Genomic DNA, 25,796 nt, shown 5'->3' with positions numbered 1-25,796 from the left:
ACAAGACCAAAATTGTAATTACAGAAAAAAGACCAAAGATATAATCTGGAAATATTCATTCATTCTGTGAAAGAATAAACAGAAAAGCTTATCAGGATAGAAACTGTGTTATAAAGACAAAGTGATTAAGAAATACTTATTTTTCAATTTAAGACCACTGAATACATGAGAAATCATTTAATGGCATCAGATTGTTCAGGTGTGACAGGTTTGATGCAGAACTATCTAACTTTTGGCAAAAAGGAACTAGAAATTAAGGCAACACTTCTCCTGCAAATCAAATCTGTGCTTATTTTCCTTGCCAATAGATTGGTTAACAACAGATGTGTAAAATTTGAGGCATGAAGGAGGAGGCAGTAAATCAACAATAAAGGATGGCAATCACATATTTCTGTTTTGTTGTTACAGACTTTCATGCCTTACCAAGAAATTATAAAAGCCAGCTGTACAATTATAATAAGCAAAAAAATCCCTGCATATATTTTTATGAAAACAAGCAAATTAAAATCCTTATATTGGATTCTTTACTTACAAAATAAATGTCTCTGATGCACTCTTAAAACATATAGATTCTACACAAAACAGAGCTGCATTGGTTGGCGAAGTACTGAAATGACACCAGTAACATTTTTAGGCAGAGCTGAAGAAGTCAAGATTTAAAAGATAGAGGATAAATACAAAAATTAAAAATATATAGCACAATAGGTGTATTTATAGGTAGTAATGGTGCAGCAATGCTGTCTTAAGGTTAACATTCATTATGACCAATAAATCATATACAACCAAGATCTAGAACTTGAATGCTTTTAAGCTTTATTTAAGATTTATTTGATCTGCTATGAATTTTTTTCATTCAGATTTACATCAGAACTTCCTTTTGTGCTTTGTTGAACTGATCCAATACATTTAACAGTCAGAAGTATGAAAAAAGCAGTGACTTTTCCTTCCCTCTCAATGCACTGCCAGTTGGAACTGCAGAACTTCCTATTCTGCAGTTCAAAGTTCTTGATGATTACTTAATTCAAAGAGTAACCCTCTGATCATAGTGCCTGATCATTTTTGCAATCGGACGAAATAATCTAGAAAGTAGTATATAAGGAATAAATTATTAATTGAAGCAATTCACATGGCTACATTAATGCATATAGCTGATCCAGTCACCTGTACTCCATTTTCAAAGGAGTATTAAACCTGCACTGTGGATACCTGAACTGTGGTTCCTAGCTTGCTTCAAGGTGCTCAGGCAGATCTGACTAACTGGCTTTCTTTTTTCTTTTCTTTTAAACAGTTCCACAAATTAACCTGAAACATTTCTTTTTCAGGATTGTCTACTATGTCTTCCTACTACTTAAAACATCTAAATGATAATTTTTCAGGATTCACACTTTGTGAAGAAAAAAAATTTTATTCAATCTGACCTGAAAACAATAGCACAGCCACCAGAATTTCCCATAGGTATTAGTTCCTTCCAAAAAGGACATTTCAAAGTGGTGGGAAATATTCTCTGCTCTACTGAAGAAATATGTTAATATAACCTTTGAGATTCTTATTTGCTAAAAAATTATTTTGTTCCATGAGTAAACAGATCTTCAATGCGCACATCCATGCAGGGAACTGTATTTTATATTACAATTTTATTCACTTGCTATGAATAGTCAAAACATTAATCTACTGCAGAGAATCTATTCAGTATATTTGAAAATCCATTTATTTGTTTTCATTTATTGGTATGCATGTGTTACACTTGTATATAATACAGTATTTTCAGCGCTGTTCAACAACAAGAAAACAAAGAAAACAAGTATTGAGAAGCATGATATAGATTTTCGACCAAATAGAGGTCATATTCAGATTTTACAAAACAGCACATTTACACTTTGCACTGTTCCAGACAACCTCTTTAAGATGCTACCTTTGGTCCTGAACCTCTTAGCACAAATCCATATAATACTAATCCATCCTAAAATACCAAGAGACCTACTTTCTGCTACAAACGGTTTATTCTAATTAAATTTTAATCAGAAAATAAGATCTTTTTCTGTCAACATATTTTTTATTCTTTCCCAGCAGAATGACAGAATATACTTCTCAATTTTATTCCCAACGGTCATTTATTTTATTTGAGCTCTCCTGTGCAATAATACAGCAGGAGTAATGAAATGGTTTTGGAACAGCAGGGGCTACAGTGACAGGTAGAGCACGCCAGGGTGTTCATCCATCATGGAACTTAATATATAACTAAACCAGCCATGTCAATGGCTTGTAATGATTAAACCAATTCCTTCTACTCTTTTTTTTTCTCTTTTTGTTTTTCTTTTTTGTTTGCTTGCTTGCTGTGTTTGGTAACCACTCAGGACTTTAAAAAGCTTACCTCTAAGTATTTTTGACTACCATTAAGTGTGTGTGGCTTTCATTTGAATTCACCAAAGCATATAGTCAGAAATTCCTCTAATCAGTATGTTTATGCAGTGTCACTACAAGGAATTGCCAAATGACTTTTGTATCAACATTACAGATGGTACAATATACATTAAATGGAGTATAAAATTATACATTCTGTAATAACTTAGAAAAAAGCTCAAAGATGCTTAAGGCCTTTAAATACTGAGGATCTTTTTCATGTAACAACGCATTGCAAAGTTCAAGAATTTCTAACAAAACAAAACAGATCTGAATTGGATGATTGTAAGCAAGCAAAATACCCATGAAGTGTAAAACTGGGAGAGCACTAGGACTTTTTTCTTTTATGGCAAACAGACTGAGCAGACATATACATAAGCATCCATCAGTACTTAGGTTCAAGCAAGAGATTTTATTTTTAAATAAAAAGACAAAAATTCTGAATGATTACCATCCAATATCATAATTGCAAAACTCATTTACATCCCTGTCTACCTTTATAAAAAAGGGATGAAATAGTGTAATTGACTGCGTACCACCAATTTAAATGAATTAAAGGTTAAGAAAGTAAAGTACATATTGGGAATACCCATTTCCTTCAAACTAAATGGAAATGTATATATTAAAGATATAAAATGCCTTATAATTGAAGTAGTAATTGAGTTTTGACCACTACTTTCTTTAACTGTTAATCTGCAGTGCTTGGTTAGCCTTAGGGAAACATGTCAACCCGACTATACATTCTAATATGACTGATGTATTCAGATAACTATTACTTGTCAACAATAATTATTAACAATGGATATATAATTCCATTCCTATAACAAAGCAACTTCAAGATGTTGAAATATGTACCTTTGAGAGCTGCAAGATTAGAACACAAATAAAAATGTCTAAAACTGCGCCATGCCAGAGGACAATTTCTGCAACAGAAATTTAATTAAAGCACTGCGCAGTCCCACCAGCAATCTGAACAGTGGACCAAGGATCATTTTAGAGTTAAGAATCCAATACATTTCAGAGGTTGACTTCTTCAAAATGAAAAGCCACTGATCTGCAACGAAGAATCCAAAAGTTTGCTGCTTTTCTGCACCTTTAGAATATTAGCTTGTGATTACAGCTGCAAATTCCTCAGCAAGTGCAATTTTACAAGTGTACACAGTTCAATCAGTTGAAATATTTGTGACACAGAAGTTCAAAATAACTTTCCAGTAGTTTTGATCTCAAGGCTGTTGCTGATTACAAGCCAGGTTCTCATTGAAACAATTGATTCTGAAGGATACACCCCGGCCATACAAAATTTCACTTCAAGGATTCCCTGGAGGAATGAAATTCCTAGGTGTTGCATTTAATGTTATCAGCCTTGAGATTGGTTTGATTTGTCTTTAGCTATCGGGTTACCTGTAAAAAAAAAAGAAAATCAGAAGATCAAAACTGGACATAGTGAATCTAGTTCCAAAGCACTGGAAATTGAGACTGAAGTGTAAGATTTCTGTCCAGCAAAGCTCTTTCAATTGTTTTTATGTAAGGGAATAAATCCCAATGGTATTAGACGGCATTGCTCCACAATTTAAATTGTATGTTTAAGTGCTTTTTTGGTAATAGGATTTCACAAGGAGGGATTGAAATGTGGCCATGCCTAAAAATATAATAAAATCATAAATTGTCAACCAACAAATACGTGTTTTCTGTTATTCTTTTTTTTGCTGTGGTTAAAAATTCTATTTGGTAATAACTATGGTTTTTAAACGTTAGCCACTGAGTATACAGTTACTCATACTAGAGCTATATTCTCATGCATCTTTACAAAACAATCATAACATCACAGAATCATTTAGATTGGAAAAAAGCAATGTCCTTTTAAAGCTTAATGTATCTTAGCAAGTAATTATCATTTACTGGAGAAATAGGACAAAACTCATGCACAAGTTCACAAAGATAGAGATCCTGTTATTCACAAAGTAAAAAATTACCAAGGATTTAATTTAGAGTGTTTTCATCCAGCCTAATATGAAACAAGAGGGAAACAGATGGACCACAGAGAAAGAGTGGGGGACAAACCATTTCACAATAATTGGACTTTCCCTCTAACTGCTTTGGATTTTAAACTTTAAAAGAAAAAAAATTTGTCATATTGAAGAAACATAACTTTGAGGAATATTTCTGCTGTGTCAGTGGATACAATTAATCATCTCGTAACTTTGTAATATCAAACTGTGTCAGGGAAAAACGTCCCAAGGCTTGAGGAACAACTCATTGGAATGGTCACAATACTTTATGACATCAAGGGGCATATGCTTTTCATTTTGATCACAGAGAGAAGGGTCATGCTCCTTAATGATGAAACATTCTTTTGCCCTCAGCAAATCTGTTTGCATACAGCTCTTGTCAGCTCTGCAGAGCATAAATGTAGAACAAACAGAATATTAAACAGACTGTTCAAGGAGTTCACTACTTCAGTTTGCCTTCTCAACAGAGTTGTTTCTAGGAACAGCACTTAAGGCAATAATAAAATTCTGCTCTGTGATTTTTATGATACATAGGCTTATTTATGACACTGCTTTTATTTTGCTTTGGTCTTGCTGTTGGAAACAGCCTCATGTGGCCCCTCCTAAAGTGGAAGATTGCCTGCAAAAATAATAAAGAATTAATTTAGAAGTCAGGCAACATATTTCTGTGCCCTGCACCAAATCTCAAAAGGCTGATGCACCATCGTATTGTTATTTATTTTTTTGCTTTATTGTAGCAAGCTGGAATTCTACTCATGGAACCAGGTGCCACTGAGCTACACAATGTAAAATACACATCTTTTGATAGTGTCTGCAGGTGGAATTTTATTAGCTTCATTTGCGAATGTCTCTATAGCTATAGCTATATCTATGTCTACCTATCTGTCTATCCAGTAAAGAGCCACTAAGGCAAATGAGACACAGAAGCATCTCCTGTGAGGAAAGGTTGAGAGCACTGGAACTGTTCAACCAGGAGAAGAGAAGGCTCAGGGGGCATCTCATCAATGTGTACAAATATGTGAAGAAAGGGTGCTGAGAAAATGGAGCCAGACGATTTTCAAGTGGTGCCCAGCAGCAGGACAAGAAACTGAGAACAAGCAAACATGGGCAGTTCCCTTTCCGGAAAAAGTTTTTCACTGTGAGGGTGACTGAAAGCTAGCTCATATTGCCCAGGGATATTGTGGGCTCCATTCTTGAAGATATTCAAAAGCTGTCTGGTCTTAACTGGTTTTAGATGGCTCTGCTTGAGCAAGGTGGTGGCCCTTCCAGAGTTGCCTTCAAACCTCAACTATCTCATGATGTATTACTTCTATTACACCCTGATCTACCATGTGAGGGCTAATGTGACAAACTTCAGATAGCTAAAATGGTACTTTTGCACATGCATGACTTCTCAGTTATTTGGCTGTTTGGAAGTGCAAATGTATTTTCAGTCACAAGAAAACTCAGTAAAATCATAATTTGCAAGCCTATCTGCTCCCCCCACCTAGCACTACAATACTGGTGAAAATATCCCTATGAAAGCAACACTGTCGCATAAATTACATAGGTGATTAAAATAAGAAAAAAAGCAGCTATCCATTCAAATTTCTGCTATATACCAGGTCACTGACCTATATATATATATATATATATACATATACATATATATATATATATGTATACACACACACACATATAGTGGTCCATATTTGCCTCTGTGTATGATGTTAATACCTCTTATATTCAGGCATAGATTGCATATCAACATTAATGGAAACTATATATTCATACACCATATACATCAGGGAGTGAATAAACTTCTTGGTTATTAAAGGCAGTTTCATAAAGAAGCAATGAATTTTAGCTAATGCCTACTGATGGTATTCCCAGAAATGCTTAATTTTGGATATAGTAAATGCTATTTGATTTAAGTGTCTGGGAAGTAAGGTATTAAGGTATTGTGCCAAAAGCCTTCATAGGAAAAGAGGGACCAATAACAAAATGTGTCTGATCTTTAAAATCCTTAGAGAATAGTAACACCCTAAATAGGTGCAAATCAAGTTTTCAATTAATAATTAATACGTATGGAAAATTAACAATACAAATTTAAAAAGTACATGAAACCTTTAGCATCCTAGGTGTTGATTTGAAGTAATTTGTTCATTACGGAAATGCAATTACTCTCTTTATAATAATAAATTTTTTCACATCATTGTTATATCATAAATACACTGCATTAGTCTCTTCATTTTCTTGTCCTAAATATGCAATTAAAGCATAATTACTCTGCAGTTGCAGACTTTTTAATTTAAATTAGTGAGTGGCTGCTGTAAATTGGCTGTAATTGTATGTGGACTGATTTTATTTTAACACAACAATATATAATTAAATGCACCTGAAGATTTCCACATTATTCTGCTCGCTAAATGTTCAGAACAGACTCAGTCTCTGGGTAAAACATTCTTGCCAGGGTAATGCAGAAAGGATTAGATATTAAAAGATCTCATGCCATCACATTAGAAAAGCTACCAGAGATTTTCAGCCTCAAGGGATTTTTTTGGACAACCTGCATTCCAATGCTGCTCACAATGGGTGAAAAATATCCTCTCTTGTGAAATTCATACAGTGGATGAATAGAGCAGATAATACTGTTTATTTCATTAGAGTAGATTCTTAATAAAAAACAAGCCTGATACTTTTACTCAGGACTTTCTTCTGCCTTAAAAGAGGAAAGAAGAAAAATCAAGACTACAGGATGTAAAGAATGGCTGAGAAAATATTCTCTGAATAGTAAAGCACTTCCCCCTAAATTCAGGCACCTGAGCATCAAAGTTACAGAACCACAATTAGGTATAGTAAACGTCTGCTGTTTCTTCAGAGAAACAAATATATCACAAAGCATTAGCTAACTATGGAATAACTTCTACATCCAAAATAGGCACATTATTAATTATTTTATAATAACATTATCATAAAATACATAGCAATATATGGTATATTGAAATTAGGTGTGTGCTGGAAAGTTTCATAACACAACTTGTACATTACTGTTTTTTGACTGGCAGCTTTTTGAATTTTTTCTGTATTTATCATAAACCATACACAAAATCCATATTGAAAATTGACTCTTGAGCTTGCAAAGTCAGGCACTTAAAAGTTAGAAACTTCCCTTTTTATATGTCCCCTTGCAATTTAATTTTCTCTATTTTCCCTCGTGCACAGTAAAGAAGAGACTTCAGTGCGAGAGGAGAATTGGAGGGAAGACAGGACTATGTATCAATGCAAATGCATTGCATTTGCAGTTGAAAAGGTAAAATTTTTAAGCCAATGTTTCTTGCCTTGACAGATGATTCTATATGGATGGACCCTCTGTTTTATGTTTTCTCCAAAGAAACAGAAAGTACTTAATGGAGGTTTTTTTCTTTTTAATTGGAACTGTTCCATCAACCATATAGGACTGTGTGTTGTCATAGGTTATATCATCTAAGCATGCCCAGGATTTTTCTTTTCTTTTCTTTTTTTCCGGAGATACGTAAGATGCAGAAAGGAAATTATTTTTTCTGAAAGCAATTAATAGTTCACCCTGAGCTAAGTGGAATTTCATGAAACAAAATCATCTTGGCACCCTTTCCATTTTTCTCTAAAATATTAAAAGCCTGTGGGGAAAAATAAATAAATATATAAATAAATATATATATTTATATGGGGATTTCAAGCAAAAATAAACGGGGCCTCACAACTTTATTTAATGACCAGCATGAGATAAGCTAAATACAGGGAATGACAAAAGCCATAAGGAATGGCTTGAAGAAATGCCTAGCAATGGATTATCCTATAAGTCATGGAGAAAAAACAGAGATCTCATACCAAAACAGCCCTATTTTGTATGCAGTATATTTCTGTCCATTTTGTGTCCTTATTGTGGTATTCTTTCTTATACTGTATGCAAAACACCACAAATAATTAATAAAATTATGAACAAAGTGATTTTTTATCAAACCTTTCCTAAAAAGGAATGAACTCATGAGGGCTATATAAGTAACTTTTTTCTATAACATTAATGATTTCATTGTGGCAGTAAGAAATTAATATAAATATTACAGTGTAGAAACAGAAGGGCCCATATAACTAGAAACAAACATCTGCCAGTGCATTTTTTCCACTCATGCCCTCTGAGAATGAGGTTAAGGTTGAACATGAATCTTTTGAACAGATGGAAGAACACTATTTCCTGGAACTTTAAAAACCATACAGTATGTTTGCCACAGACTATCATTCATACATGGCTTGTGAAAGCAAATGACAGTTTGCATTGCCACTTGTGCATGTTCATTCACTGAAACTGTTCAACTTGTAAGCTTGGGATGCTTACAAAATGCTTCTGTTCTAGTACTACTATCTTGTACCAGTGATAATCCAAAGTACTTTCCAAATTGTTAGCAAAAGACAGGTTCACAATTTCCTCACAGATGGATAATCCTGTAATTGATGTTCCAACGAATTGGGGAAAGTGGGCAAAAAGATGTTAAGAATCTGTCTGAAATAGGGCTCCTATACACATAAGCCCTTTACAGTAGGTAGGTGAAGGTTTGGGTCTCTATTGCTAAATAACTAAGTTTGTGGAGGTAGGAGGAACCATTTCAAAAGTCTGAAAAAGGAAGGTGGCTCAAGCACATTCCAAGGGAACTGCAAGAGAGAACCAATAATTAGGACACGGGCCCTTATTTTAGTATTACAGACAGCTCTTTGACTTGGACTAATGACAAAAGGCAAAATTTGAGTCACTTGTGAACAGTCTGGAAATCAGATATTTAATGATACCTACACATATTCAATTATCTTCAGAGAGCATTACGTACTGGAAGACACTTTTTCAAATGTTTAATTTCTGTTTATAAAATTTTGATCCTACTTAACTTTTTATTTAAGGACTCAAGAGCTTCAAATTATTCCCTTAGTTTTATTTAGGCACTGCAGTATGAAAAGTATTAATCTAAACATGTTCCCAAGCCAGTTAAGCGATTTAGAATTTTAGATCCTCACGCTTGTCCTTCAGGAGCTATGACTAGCTCATTTTATTAATTAAAAGGAGTATTTCCCAGGACATGACTCAAAAGGTCTTTGATAACCATGAGATGCTAAAACCTTATAATTCTTTCACATTTTATTGCAGAGTGACTAATCAGAACTGCACTTGTGGTAGTTCCTATGCTTAGGGCTTCCATTATAGAGAGAAAAACATTTTGAAAACTCATTTCATGCAATGCCATTTGAAATATAACTCTACTTCTTTATTTCCCAATGCTCTTAAGGATTTCAGCAGGAATTTTTTGCTGGTAAAGTGAAGATCTAGACAATCGGTGTTAAAAATTTTAATTGAAACTAAAAGGCTTTGGAAATCTTTCACATGTAAAGTGAGCTTTCCAATTACTTCAAATAATCTGAAAGGTAGGGCTAGAAAAGTAGGTAAAGGAAAAGAGCATGGCATATCTTCCTGTAAATGATAAATGTTTGCATCTTTAACACAGCTTTAAGATAGATAGACAACTTCTAGCCTATCTTAGGAATATAACAGAAATACTCATTTCTGAATTTTTTCTGAAATTTAAGTAGTTCAGTATGGGATACTGAGCTTTCAATGACAGATGCCACACTAGACTGAACGTATTAAGATGGACTTTTCTTCCAAGTGCTGTTCTCCAGAGCATCTCTTATTTCCCCAAGAGTGAGCAACTTAAGCTTACCAACTGGGTCTATCTTTGAAAGGCAAGTGTGTGAAGAAAGACATTTTAAAGCTCCCAGAAGCATCTAAGTAACCCTCTGAGGCTGCTTAGGAGCACAGTCAGAGTCTCTCCAACCACCCTCCAGAAACTCTGCCCAAATAAGCCGCAATTTTTTAATGTCTGCAGCAAACTACACAACTACAATGAGGAGTAAGGTACAACAATTCCTGTTAATACTATGTAAACCTGTATTTGTACACACCTGCTGCTCTGTGAGTAACAAACCGGGGCTGGACCACATTTTCTGGAGTGGTTTGACTCTTTATTCCTCAACGAATGTTCTGGCCCTTCCTTAGACTCCGACCAAGACTAGGATTCATCACAACTACTGCTCCAACGTGGAGCCAGAATATTTTTTGTGTGTGGAAAAAACAAAAATTGTCATCAGGCACAGCAGAAACCTCCTTTCTCTACTTCTCCATTCGGACTTGAGGAGTTTTACACGTTTGCCTAAGAAACAAACACATGTCAAGTACTACACTGTTAGGAAATTAGTTACAGAAGACAAAACTGGGATAGTTGGAATATTTTTTTAAACTTACAAGGAAAAATACAAAATGACAGGAAAAAAACAAATTTCAGAACCAGAGAAAATTCTCTTAGGAAAAGTGCATGGTCTTCAAAATACCCAAACATACTCAAATTCAAGCCAAAAAGCAATAGAAACTGATAGATTACACTCATTTTTGAAAGTATATCAGCAACATTTAAGTATGACAAAACAGTAAAGTTATGTAAAGTTATTTGAGAATAAGTTCATGCATAGACCTGTGGTACAGAAAGGAGTCATGAAGTCAGAAGACAATTCCTTCAAAATGAAAGATTTGAGTGTGTTCTTCTCATAGATGTTTAAAGTAAAAAAAAAAAATTAGAACATTACAGGAAACACCATAAAATAACAGATGACATATTACACATTTCAGAAGACAATATTCAATTCAGACACATAGTTTTTAATCTAGATATTTGAGATAGATTTTGGACCTGCCAATAATGATTGCTTCTGAAAAGTGATACACAGCACCTCAAAAGATCACCAAAAACTTCTTTGAGTTTTCTTCTTTTATTTTCTTAACGCTTTTAACTTAAATATTACGCCGCAGTTCATTGGAAATATACAAGAATAAACGCAAAACTTCAATAATTTCTTGCTTAAATAAAATATCTACATATATGAATACTATGAAACCAATTAATATGGTCCTCCAGTCATATTTCCTTGAACTGGATAGTTTACAAAATAAACTTAATAAACAACTCACTGGGACAGTTATTATTGTGAACAGCTGATGAAGACATGAGTTACATCAAGGCTAAATCCCATTCATCAGTCTTTCCTATGTACTAATTATTACTGTCTTCCAAAAGGTTATGCCACTGTATTGAACATACCCTAGTTTTCTCTATGTTTCTGTAACTTGGTAGAGAACTGAGTTTATGGTAGAATTATTTTAACTTAACACAATGTTTAATTTCCAGACAACAGTTTTATATCAAAAGAGGACTTAAAGATAAACCTTATTTTACTTTCTGAACAGATAATAACTGCAGCAATTCAGACAAGGATATATCCTCTTGAGGTTTTTATGGTGATCACAACTCCATAGTGGGACTGCAGCATGGCGGCATAAAAGACTGCAAGACAATTAATTACATAAATGTAATTTTTTTCTCTTCTACACCACCCACCTAATCATCCCAAGTGGGAGATAAAAACAACCTCTTTCCTTTCAACATATGAGGAAACTGAAGCATAATAAAGAGTCATTTTACCCTTTCAACTGTCAGGAAGTAAGTGGAAATGGAGAGATGGGAACAGAGTCCTTCTGTCTTTGGCTTTATCTGACTTTACTTACCTATAGAAAAGGCTATACTTGTTTTTGACTGGAAAGGAAAACCTAAAACAAGCAGTTTCATGTGTTAACATTCTAAATATGAAAAAGCAAAACAAATTTAAAAAACCCAAACTCAGCCTTGTTTTAAAACTAGACTGAGGTTTTAAATTGTCTAATAGGCATAAAAGATTTTCATCTTTTAATATATTTCTCCAGAAATGGTGTCAGACCAAACTTCCAATTATCCCCACTAAAATAATCAGGTAGTCCAAGTTAATCAAATTTGAGATATTTTTCTTCAAATTTTATGCTGTAGGGTTTTTCCTGGTATTTTGAATGGAGAGTAACAAGCCATTTGGACAAGTTCAAAATAGAAATGTAAATTATTTCCTTACCTGCAATTTTATCTTCTCTATAAGAGTACCTGCTGTTCTGTTAGTGCAGTACTGATGTGTTTTCTGCCTTTGTCCCAAGCTTCAGAGATTCCTCTGGTGATTTTTCCCCACTTGCTTACCAGCTTCCACTACTGGCATTTTGAGGAAGTGCACTCACATTTGGCTCCAGGAATACTGCCATAGCTGAGGGAATATAAGACAACTAAAAAACAAGTTAGAAAACAGCAGAACCAATATCCAGGAAGGAAAAAAATTAAAAACAATGAATGAGTCATCAACTTGAATCCCTTTGATAATTTTCCTTTCTCTTTTCATCCATTTAGAATTTCCACATGAAGAAAAGACTTTTCTATGCTTGGAGAAATTTTGGCTTAAAAAAACACATACTGGCAAAGTAGTGGGTACTCATTCAAAGAATATAAAATTATTTTCATTAAATCTAATTTTAACCTTCTCCTGTATGAGTACCCACCATGCCATCACTCCAATACAGATAAGAAAGAGAAGAAAGGTGGCCGATTTGGAGGATTTCAGAAAAATCACTGGTACCTTTTCTCAAGCCCTAATAGAACTGTGAAAAAGGAAGACTTGAGGGCTTTTCACCCAGAGGCTTTCATAGATGAACAATAAGAAGGATTTCTCATTGCCCAGGAAAAAAACACATAAGACATAGTCAAGATCATGGTTTCTGATTCCCAACAGTTGTAGTCATCTTGGTCAAAGATGAAAAGAACAACAAGTACTGTCAGCTTAATACATAAATGTTTTCTTGCATGAGCATTATGGAGATGTCCAGGTGAAAGTTACACCACCTTATAACACCTCTGTAGTAATTTTGAACTTCATAGTACACAGAAAAGAAGTATTCTGTCAAAACTAAAAAATGAATGCTAGGAGTTTTAATTAAGAACCTACTGTGGTATCCAATTTGATTTGTCTTTTTATGGAACCTATCCAGTTGTCTTCATATGTCCATCTTCTCATTATCTTCTAAATAGAATGCGACCTAAGACAAGTATGAATGAATCAAAGTAGCTAATTGCAATTAGACTCTGGAATTCTAAAATCTCAAGTAATGAAGGAAAGACCAAAAGGCTCAGAAGAGGTCATTGCCTTCAAATGTCAACATTTCAGGAATGTAAGTACCAATGATGTGCTTTAAGGTCACAAGAAAGAAGAAGGACTGGAAATTTCCTGAATGACCTTCAAAGAAGTAGTTGGCTTTCCAAGTAATTTACTTTCCAAGTAAGAAAGTCTCCTGTTCCTTTTTTGTACTTTGTGGATGATGAACAATAATTATTAGCAAGTGAAATTGGAATAATGCCTTGAGGATGACAAATTTCTTTTTCCAAGGTCAGTCTGAAAAGGTGACAAGGAATCAGGATAGAGAGATCTCCAATTTCTAGAACAATTAATCTGATTTTGGAGTGCATTTGCCTGAATTAGAAACAGCATGAGCAGAGATAAAGTCCTTTGGTCTTCCTTTGTCAGAAACATGTTCCTAAACCACAAAGCTTGAATTCAGGATGAAGAAATAAGTTCTTCTGGTTGGCATCAGTAATTTATCTTCTAACGTTCTTCAACCTGAAGAGACAAAACTGCAGCTCTATTAAAATTCTCAAATCTATTACTACTGAGTTTGTAGATACATGTTGATTAGATGATCCACTGCTTCCTTGAGAACCCATTGATCTTCATAAACTGGAGACAAACTTTTGTTCCAACATAATTTTACAGGTTTCATCATACAAATAAGCCCTGGTAGACTGGATATTTTGTAGCTTCACACAGAAATCTGTATTTCAGAGTTCTATGGCATTTATCACTGCAGATATGGAAAGTGATGGATGATAATCAGGACTGTAAGATCTAAGAAGAGATCATCTGTGTATTCTAATAATGCAGTAGAAGAAAGCTCAGTCTATTTTATAAAACATGGAAAGTCCTTTGGAGTCTTTTCTCTAAACACAGCAGTAGTGTCTTTCCTGAAATTGACTTGGTGCTCATCAGGGTGGTAGAAGGAGTAAACTACAAGTCACGAAAAAATGAGTAATTATGAAATTCTCATGGAAATTAACTCTATGTTGGTTGTCTTCTTTATTAATTTAGTCACAGGCAGAAATCTTCCACTTATTTCTGCCTGAAATTTTTCTTCATTTAGAAGAGTTTTCACAAAAGGTGGACTATCTTCATTACTCTTAGGGAGAAAGAGTTAAGATTTACAACCATGCTCACTTTGCTGTGCAAGGGAATAATAGCTGAATATTCTGATTTCAACCGGTTTGAGAGTTGTTCACTCCTCCAACAGTGACTGTGTAGGCTCAGAATGCTCTGTATGTCTGACTCTCCATATGATTATTATTCATTTCCTTCCCTAGAAGAAGGCAGAAAAGCAGGGCTGTGTCAAGGGGGTGTTTCTGATGTTTTCTATAATCAGTCCTAATGAGTAAGGAAATACCTCCAGAAAACTATGCTATTTTGAAGAACTGAAAGCATTACCTTTTGAGCAATTGAGGGCAAGATTTCCATTCCCTGATACATTTCTGCAACTAAGCAGAGATGCAAAATTTGTGCCAAATAACCAGGGAAAGAGGAAAAAAAATCTGCCTGCTGCTATTTAGGCATCAGATAATGTGAGATTTCAGAATACCGCAATCTCTCTGACCAGAAATGTATCATTTCTGACTTGCAGAAATGATCCAAATAAACCCCTACAGACTAAAAAGGAAGGTGAGACAAGGAAGAAGCACTAGTTTTAGAGCTTGCCAGCATGACTCACACAATACTGGCACTTGAATATCATCTTGTTTGGTAATTTCTGATATTAGAAGCTGACAAAAATTTTCCAAAAAAATTTAAAAGGACTTCTAGATATTCAAAGAGCCCTTCTTTCACAGCTGTGAATGGCCAAGAGACTGGCAGAATGAAGCTGCAAATGAAAGTGGAAACACCTTTTTTTTGGTGTCAGGACATTGGAAAAGTGGAAATTCATGGGGAAGTAAAGAAAACCAGTCATTAACAAACAGCCTTAAGAACTTGTTCTTATTTTCCATCACAGAGGCAGAAAATTATTCTTCAGACATGAGGTCAATATCTCAAACATGCCAGCAAAGGACAAGGCAGAAGAATGAAAAAAGTAAATCACAAGTTGAATCTTTTGGGACAAAGGCAGAAAACGTCTTGGCTGGACAGATGAATTGGAGGATTTGCACATGGACGAAAGTAATGGTTGCAAAAATCACTGATTAGTATTTAATGACATGCAACAGAAATCTATTTGCATTTTTCTTTAAATATTGCAGAAATAGTTTTCTTTGATTGCAGAGTAATTCTCTCACTGTTCAGGTTCTGGAAAAGCTAAAATGGTGCTTTACAATGCATCCTAACTGTGGTCTTACCTTTGGAAAAACTATTCCCTGATAAAAATGCATAAACTACAGCATGTATTACTATGCTGTGAGTGTGACAAGGGATTGCAAAAGATTTCATTTCTCATGATTTTTACAGTGTGTCTACTCACAAAAATAAATATAAAATATATTGCCCCTTCTGAATAACTTGAGACCAGACTCAGTGTATTCACAAGGAGATATAGCAAGGTAACGTATAATCAGGCTCCCTCTTTTCAGAAGATCTGTACCTGTGAATATTGCCTTTAACCCATTCTCTCTTTTGATGTTACTCACTTTCATTCCTCATTTCAGTATCCATAGGACTCAAAGTCAGAAGAGAACTAAACAAAATTTGAAACTGACAATGTCTGGTGATTCGAATGCTTGGATTATCCTCACCTGCCCAAATTTTATTGACCTTTCATTCTATGATTTTGCCTATAGCATTTCACACCACAATATTTCTTCCTTTAATCCTTTATTCTGTAACTACTCTTTTGTAGCTATTTCATAGTACATTTGCTCTTGAGGAAAGGACCATGACATGTCTAGATTTCTGTGACCACAAAGGAACATCATCAAGGTGTAGGCCTAGACTCCTGCCAAATGGAGACTCACAACTTTACATAGGATAGAACTAGGCACACTGACATCACATTAAAGAAGCAATTTTGGTATATAAAGGCTGTATTTAGGAAAATCAGCAAATTGCATAGCCCTGAATACTGATGATTCCTTTTAACATGTGTTCACTGGGATGCTAGCTATTTCCATCAAAATGTTCAAGTGTCCTAAAAGGTTAATGTTTAGGTGCCTTACAAAAAATACAAAGCTTCAAAATGAAAGAACTGTGGTGCTAGATCAAAACAATAATTATTTATTAATACAGAAATCCAGCTTGACCCTAGAAAATACCACTGTATTTCCATTACCAGCTTATTTGTCTCCCAAACTCTTATTTATTCTTAGAAAATATGTGCATACCACTTACTGCTTTTTTAATGACAGATTAGATACAGTGGTCTCTGAGTTAGCAATGAGAAACCTGCTGAGACAGCTGCAAATTTCTCCTAATGACAGATTAGCCAAAGGCATGGAAAGAAATGTCATAGCAACAAAGAGGCTGTCACAAGTGCAATCACTCTTTTCCATGGGTAATATTTTGCTACAGTCTCTGCACTCACTTATATTGTAATCACATCATTTTTATGAACCACCAGGTATTGCTGGTCACTGTATATATGTACATTATTCCCATAAATCTTCATTTGAAATTAAACTAGGAGCTGAAGAGTCTATACAGAGGCTTTGAAGTGAGGCAGGGGAACAAAGTAGTTTTACGGTGAGGTGGTTTCTTCAATTATATAACCCTTTGCATAATATTAGGAAAAGCAGTTCCTGTACCTGACACATGGCAGATCATTGATCCATCCTACAATTATTTCACATTTTTCAGTGGTCAAAACAAAAGTCAATTTTTTTAATGTCATGTAAGTTAATAGCTGTTATACACTGTAAAATGGCATGTACATGTACAATACCATGTGAGAACAGCACTGTTTACTTAGCACTCACTGACCACAAGTACCATACATCCTGCCTATCAGAAACATCCTGGAATAATCTATATATTGTATTTAGATGATGAATTTCTGTTTTTTCTAATTCCATATCATTATTACTGCTGTTTCTGAAAAGCCTGGAGGAGGAAGAGGAACAAAGACACGAAGGAAGAAGTTAGCACATACTTAACTTTGGCAGAAAAAGCAGTAACACTCAAAGAGTCTATGGATCTGTTGCTTATATGGAGAAGTACAGACCAACAACTAACATTGCTGCATTGTGTACACTAGGTAAGGCTCAGCTACAAGAAAAAATACCATTCTCCTTTCATGTCCAGGGACACATTTTAGCTCTCTTGTATCTTGTCTTACTCAAGCAGCAGTTATGACAGCACTGGTAGTAGATGAGTCACCACTTTATGCTGCCTTTTGATACTGGGAATCTGAGTAGCCCTCTGAAATGTAAAGGTACCAAACAGGGATCCTTTCATTCCTTATGCTGAAAGGTTATTAACAGCATATTTTAAAAATTGAAACATAAATAAAATTACTGTCTCTCCTTTCACCAGCTGTAATTAATTTAGAAACAACCTAGCATTTGCAAGTGAGAAAGAGAAGCTGGGGTAAAATGTAAGCAGTATTTATAGATAGCAACAAAACTGCATTGATTGAGAGCTGTGGGATGCACATACTGAGCACAGTTTGCCTTCACATGAAGCCAGTTGTTGTGTTTGGACAGTACACTTTCTCTTTTTCCAAGGATCTTGTTTAATTTTGGGTTTCCTTTAAATTCTGGAAACCATAACGTACAATTAGTTAAATTGGAATATTACAAATAACAGTAATTTCCTACATTGTTTTTGAAGGTATAGACACTCTCATTATGGATTTCTCACCATCCTAGCAATATTTCTGCTCTCTTCACCTAGTCGCCTATCTCTGGTATTGATTTGGAATACAGGTTTGGATTTGGAATGTAGATAAATATACTCACTATGGATTTATTTTCAGCCCTGTAATATTTCTCTTTTATTTCTCTCTCCGCCCTTGTAATATTAATTTTATTTTGTTGCAGTACTCTATTTCTGATATTGGTTTGGCATGTAGTTACACAGTAATATACTAGGTATTGATTTTTTTCTGTTCTGCAGTGTGCTTTCCTCCACATGTTAAAAAATTTTAGCCATTTTCAGAGAAACAACTGCAGTTCCTTCAGCCCATCTTAAAAGTGTAGGTGCTCAGCTATTCCAGAAGATAAATGCTTATTTCCAAATGATGGCCCTTTATAACCTGGCTGAAAATACTTCTTTCCTTTGTCTATAGGAAAACAATACTCACTTTTGTTTTCTAGAGATTTTCTAAAGTTAAAAATAAATATCTCCTATGTATCTGATTTTTTTGTTGTTGTAAATTTATACTATTAGTATTAGTATTACACCAATAATTCTAAAAGCACATGCACAGTTGCCAACATGCACTGTGATTAGTAGATCCTGGACATGTTGCTCATCATAGTATGAGTCACTGATTTAGCTCGTAGCTATGTGTCTTGAATATGAGCATTTTTTAAACTCTTATTATATCATATTGAATTTGATATTATTTTTGATATGATTTTTGTCAAAGTCCAAAGCTTCCCAAACTGACAAAGAATGAATGGGCTTTTATGGTCATCTTCCTGCTGAAGACTATATCAAAGTGACTAAATTATTTAAGCCAGCTGCCTCCTATTCAATATTAAGTATCTAAACATTAGGGGCTAAGTTAGTCATGGTGCTTTTTCCCTAGATTATTTAAGAAACATAAGCACCTCCAGAAGACAATTCATCTGACTTAGAACAAAATCAATTGTCCTCTGGAACTGAACAATTCTATCTAAAACTAAGAAGACAGGCTAGGCTTAGGCCCTCCCTCTAGAGAGTCCTAACCCAAGCAAAGTCCAGTAAATTCTACCCCACATAATTTAACCACAATTTGGTGTTAAACTTTGCCTCATTCCACAGGCAGTTCTACTAAATCAAACTAAAATCCTGAGGGTAAGGTACTATTTAATTACTGTGCAATGGTTCAAAGCTGCACCAGGGAAGGTTTAGACTGAACACTAGGAAGCTTTTCTTTACCAAGACGATGGTCAAACATTGGAAGAGGCTTCCTAGAGAGGTGTCCAAGCCTATCACTGTTTAGGAAACATTTTGACAATGGTGCTATTTACATGTTTTAATTTGGTCAGGCCTGAATTGGTCAGGTCACTAGATGAGACAATCATTTTAGGTCCCTTTCAACTGAAATAGCCTGTTTTGTTCTATATTTTTCCCCCAAAAAAATACCTATGCATATTTCTCTACATGTTCATAAAATATCAGGCCTAGGAACACTCTCCCACTGCCTGGAGCAAACACACACTTGTTCAGTCATGTTCCACCTCCAGAATCTCGAGGTGAGACCCAGGATACACCACTCTACCTTGTTCTTTTTCTCTAATTTCTGCAGGAAAGACACAAAGGTTTATGAGCTACACAGGAGTCATGACGTGTTCCAAGCTAGTTCCAGGGTGGATGCCTGGAGAACTGGGACCCCAGGAGGCACTGCAAAATGTTCATTTTCAGTCTTTTTAAAGGGCTCGTCTGTTTGATATAAACTCAGAGAATTTTTTAAATATCATTCTCCATTTTATACAAAATAATATATTTTTCAACTGATGGGAAAATTACTCTTTTTTTATACAAACCTTTTCCTGTATTGCAAGAAGAAAAAGGAAACACAAAAAAGAAAGAAAGGAAGAAGGAAAACTTCTGGAACTAGAATAATTATATTAGAAAGAGACTGTAGAAGAAAGAGTATTTCAAAGGTAAAAACAAAAAAAGGATTTTTCCCTTTTTTTGAAACACTTTTCTCATCATTTAAAGAGGGCAGCGTGACAATATTTTTGTTTATGCATCAAAAATTGAGGCTAGCCATGTGGGAAAAAAAATGCAATTGTTTCCTTTCACAACAGTTTCTCATCCTGGAGGAGAATGCCCAAGTGTGCCTGGTAAAAGCTCAGCTCATGTCATCTCATAATTCTCATAATGTATTCATGAACATCCACTTTTGTTGTGGTATTATGCCCAGGAACATAAGCCCATATTTCATTATACAAAGTCAAAAAATTTACTGATTTACCTAAGTTGCATTTGGCTTTTTCCCCCTTCCTCTTCTGGAGGTTACGAAGACCCAAAATAGTCAATTCTAAATCAGCACAATCAGTACTCATCTTATTCATATGCATTTTTTTCCCTATATCCAGTTCTTTTCTATGGTTAATTCTTAAGATCAGTCTTTTCCCACTAATATGCAAACAATTTAGGAAAATAATACCCAGTTTTGTATTTTAAAGGTAAATAATTTCCAGATTAGATCTCTTAACATTTGAATTCTGAGCACTTCTAATTCATAATTCTATTCATGTATGGCCTTATTAGATCTATATAACTGAACAAAATACAAAACCTCAAGTAGACCACATTTTTAAAAATCAGTTAGCTTTCTGCCATTTTTCATCTGACTTTTTGCTTAGTGATGAACTATTAGGAAGTCAGTATCATAATTTTTACAATAGTGAGATTAAATATGCAAACAGAGGTAGACAAGCAAAATAGCTCCTTCCTCCATTGTTTCCATTTCTAACATAAAGGTTAACTATTAATGGCCCAAGATGTGGAAATGCTACTTTTGAACTTGGCATCCTGTAGAAGATAGTACTTCAGTGGGTAATTGGGTTAAGATTTTGGCACATGAAGAAGGCAAATTTACAGAAAATGCTTGGAAAGTGAAGATAAACTTTTTTTGGCCTTTCAGGAACGCCTTGTGAAGATTTTTCTGTAATCTACTTAAATCACCCAAGCTGTTCAGTTCACTTTGTTTCTTTATGCCTTTACATTATACGTGATAATCATGTATGGATTATTTCACTTGACAAACAGAAACTCATTATTCTTAACTTATTAATACTGGTTCTCTGTAGAGTTATTTTTATTTTTCTCAAAAAGAAGGGGGGGAATTTTGAAAAAAAAGAGCAATTTTTAAAATTTCCTTTTATTTCTCTAGACCATGGGGAGCAGAAAGAGGAGCTACAAAAATGTGGTAGTGATTACATATTAGGGAAAAATACTTCCCCTTTGATAATGAGTTTCTCTCCTAACACAAACAACCACTCATATTCCAATAGGAATATATATTTTATCGGCCATCAGAATGATGTCTCTTAAAATCACAGGTCACTGTATCTGAAAGACAGAGACCTTCATTGGCCTGTCATTGACTTGGTTTCAATGACTTAGGTCAACTTGCAGTCAGAAATTTGGAGTGAAGTTTGCTATTTTCTTAGAATAGCCTTGCAGCTCTGTGGAAAATGAAGGAAAAAGAAGGAAAACATACAATATCTGGACAAACCAGAAGGCAGATCAAATAGTGGGAATTTAAGGTGGTGATGCTAGGTCTGTAAGCAGGTTATGGTAGCCATTGTACTGAATCAGTGTTTATGACAGCAAATGCAGAAAAGGACCTGCTTTTCCAAAGCATCATTACTGAAGAAGTACGGAATGAGTCCTGAGGATTGTTCCCACTATGGAGAACAAGAAAATTCCAGCTGCTGCAAAGAGACAGACCTAAAAGTCTAACAACAAAGGCACAAGCTCCTGAGCACAAGAGCCTTGGGCTTCTTTAGATCCCTCACAGCAAAAAAAACTTCATAACCTCAAACAATGCAGCGAAACTTATATTCTGACAAACTTTTAAGAAGAAATCTCATCAAAGAAATCAAAATTGATTCCCCCCCTTTTGTGACCTCTTCTTTTTTTACAGAAATATAATCCAGATCCAATTTTTACTTACCATTTGTTAAACCCTCTCAATACATATAAAATTGCAAATATTCTGTAACACAATAACCAGGAAATTTTTCAAAACACACACAATTCTATTTCTATTTCTATTTCTATTTCTATTTCTAATTTCTAATTTCTACTTTTTATTATTAAATATCTATCTGGTTCTTTTTGATTATATTATATATGCTCATACATTTTACATGCATACAATCAGATTTGCATTGGCATGCACAAAGTTATGTGGGCAGCATTCCAGCAAGGTTATCTTCAGAAGGAACACATCTGAAAGTGTATTAAGAAAGAGAACTGTAAAACAAACATTTAGGAAGCATCCCTCCTTCAAAGAATGTCAAAGTGTTCATAAATACAGAAACTGAGACATATAGAGCTCTCTGTGGAACAGAAGAAATACAATTCAGTCAGTGCATGCTACATTTCACCATAACCAATGTGTACCAGAAATTTAGTGCCTATGTAAGGAATATTTCAATAAAATTACATGGATACTCAAACACCTGTATAGAGTAAACACCTATCTAGTATATTATGGCCTGACACTACAAACTTTTAAATATATATAAGAAAAATCAGTCATGAGTACATGTGCTGGGCTGCAGGGAGGAAGGTGTTTATACACATGCATGCAGAGTACATTTTCATCTTTTGTATGTCGATGAAGAATTGTGTTGACCCTGACAAGATACAATGCCATATTTTTAAGAGGTTTGTGTGTTTAATTCTTATCTGAAGGATTTATTTTTCTTCTGTTTCTCTTAGCCACTAAAATGCAAATATGACAGCATGTTTATTTTGTTGTCAGGCATTGTATATAATGGCCTTTCAATATATTTCTGTAAATATAAAATTGAACCAATAATATGAAAACTGTCAAATGGAGAAAAGGAACTCCCTGAAACTCTGTCAAAATTTTTCAGTAAATCACAGATGGAAAGAACCAGATCATGTTGTAATGACACATCAAATGCTTACCATACTCAGCAGGTTCTATGTAGAAACATGGTAATTCCATGTAAGTGATAAAAATCCTTGTTTGCTATCCTTTGAATGAAGAGCTTAGCAAAGTGTACAGACTTAGTGCAACTGATTTCAGAGAGAAATACATAGTAGATTATAATGCATTTGATTATTACTGTTAGTTGAAGGGATCAACTCTACCATCCCCAATGCTTACCTGAGAAGGTCTGGCACACAGCTTACTATGTTCAAACAATTGAAAAGCATGCTGAGGAAAGTATGAGGGACCAGGAAGTCCAATCCCAGTACAACTCTCTTCCCATGCTTCTTTAGTCTTCTTAACTTAGGTCTTCTTTGTGCACTCAATTTCCTGTGCTTTTTTTTTTTTTTTTTTTTTTTTACTTGTTGGTAACATGTCAGGTTGGTATCATACCTACCCTAGTTGTTTTCACTTTATTCCCAGAGGAACAGCTCCATCCCTTACGATCTGGAAGAACTTTACATTCCTCCCCTTCAAGACATGGTTGCATGTGGCACCACCATTTCTGCTCCACTATTGAAGCTGCAAGAGAAGAAATCAAATGTATTTGTATTTTGTTGAAATGGACACTTTAAGATGTCACTATGTTGCAACATTTCTTTTATTTTCCAGGAAATATGAGATATATGTTGACTGACAGGTAGTTTGTGATTTTCAGCCACCTCAGAACCTTCATAAGAAATTAGGCTTCCAACTTGCAAAAGGTGCTATGTGCTTCAAAGTCAATTTCTTCACAGCATTACTTTCCAACCTCATTTTTATCTTGCTCAGCCAGATTTCAAAGTTTTAAGTAGAATCTCTTCTTTTGCTTGGTCTATAATATAGCCTAGCATAGCTTGATTAAATTTATTCCCCAATGATGACATATTTACAGCTTATCTGACAGCCAACAACATATCAGCATTAAAGAGATCATGTAAAGGGTGAATCCTGCCACTCTTTCAGAGAAAGAGATGTCTTTCAGACAAAGACTAGCTGAAAAATCAGCTAGTATTTTCCCAAATAAAACATATGAGCCTACACCAGAATTGTTAAGACACTAATATTGCACTCTGAAGAGGAATAATAGTGTAGGTCTAAAAATATTAAAAACCAGACAGAACTGTGTTCTGTTTGTTTGCTTTTTTCTTTCAAATGAGATAAATATATGAATTAGATGTAAGATTGTAGCACATGAAAATTATATGCTTATGGTGGTTTTGCATAAATACTTTTAATTAAGTAAATTTCATACAACTCCAAGAGTCCTCTTTTAATTAGATCAAATTTAGCCTCTCAAGAGGCCTCTTTCACTGGCATCTAATAATATTGTTTAGCATTTCCACAGAGCAATAGCATATAATTAATTTTTCCATCTTCCTCCCATTCACCTTGGATACCCCCTTCAAAATGCAGAAGCTTTCCTACTCTTACTTTAAATAGTTAACTGTAATGGAGTAGGCTCATAAATGACCTTAAGCCAGCAAAAACTCATAGGCACACAAAGAAAGGAAGCAATAGAAGGAGTCGCACCATCAACACAAGAAGGAGCTGCCCGGGTGGTACCTGCTACCTGCCCAGGGAAGCAGGAACACTTCACTGTTTGTGATCTTTCTTCTATCTTATTCTTATTGCAGCATCTGTGAAGTGCCACCACTTCACAGGTCCCAGTTTTAACATGGTGAGCTGTGAAAATAAGATGAACAATTGGATAACTTTGAGAAGTAACATCATATTTTTTCATTTGGAGTTTTTTTAATTAGAAATGCATTAAACTTGGCTCTAAGGCAATCTGCCACACATAAAGTGAGAATTGCAATGGTATTAACTCTAGAAAGAAGAGTTGATCTCTTTTCCAAATGAAGTATAACTGTATCAGGCAGGAAACACAGGCTAAAGAAGAACAGTTGGACAAGGCTACATATGGGCCTGTTCCAGTGAAGCGGGAAGCAAAAACATAAAACTAACCTAGAAACTACATCAATTTCTGGACTCCCATAAACAGCTGTGTATCTCTACAAATATTTTTTTTCTTATTCCCTGTGGGAGAAACTTTGATAGGAAAGTATATCATGCTAAAATACCAAAACATGCATATATTTTCAGAATCCATGTCTCCAGACTTTTTCCTGAAGAGATTTTGACATGGTATTCCAAAACCTTCCTACAGGCAGACAGAGAGCTGGCAAAATACAGAACGTAATGAAACCTGGCACTGCAAAGTAAGTTTGGGAACATCGGGAAACAAATCTTTCAAACAAGGGAGAAAACAGGACAATTTTCATTATTCCATATCTGTACCTATCACTGCCATTGATGCTGCTTTAACTGATTACCAGAATCACACTGCCAGAGTCCAATGAGAGGACCAATTTAATAAGAGGAGAGCTACCAAATACCCTTTTTGGTTCAGCAGGCAGTTACTAAAGGATCTGGAGTTTGGAAAAGATTTTAACTGAACTTTTAGTGGTTGCTTATACAAGACCAGATATTCCTGAGGGTAGTTTATTACCATCAGAAGAAAGAGAGAAAAAACTCTGAACTTTAGCTGATATTGACCTACAACCTTCTATGGG

At 34.8% G+C, this 25,796-nt stretch overlaps 1 protein-coding gene across 2 annotated transcripts in view; it reads right to left on the bottom strand.

Moving 5' to 3' along the window:
• Positions 1-3,406: 3,406 nt before the first annotated feature.
• Positions 3,407-25,796, bottom strand: part of TAFA2 (TAFA chemokine like family member 2) — an 86,369-nt gene continuing 63,979 nt past the window's right edge. The window contains exons 3-6 of one of the 2 annotated variants that reach the window (XM_083860417.1): positions 24,754-24,906; positions 23,639-23,763; positions 10,377-10,624; positions 3,407-3,801 (exon numbers count right to left, since the gene is read on the bottom strand). In XM_083860417.1, coding sequence (XP_083716543.1) covers positions 10,613-10,624; positions 23,639-23,763; positions 24,754-24,906 — 290 coding nt within the window. In that variant the 3' untranslated portion in view covers positions 3,407-3,801; positions 10,377-10,612. Of the gene's footprint in view, positions 3,802-10,376; positions 10,625-23,488; positions 23,764-24,753; positions 24,907-25,796 lie in introns of those variants that run through there. The other variant, XM_083860416.1, reaches the window with a different exon arrangement.

Source organism: Zosterops lateralis (genome assembly GCF_965231275.1).
Source record: "Zosterops lateralis genome assembly, chromosome: 4".
NCBI classification, from domain to species: Eukaryota; Metazoa; Chordata; class Aves; order Passeriformes; family Zosteropidae; genus Zosterops; species Zosterops lateralis.
Note: the sequence above shows the minus strand (reverse complement) of the source record. Positions and strands in the feature narration are given on the sequence as shown.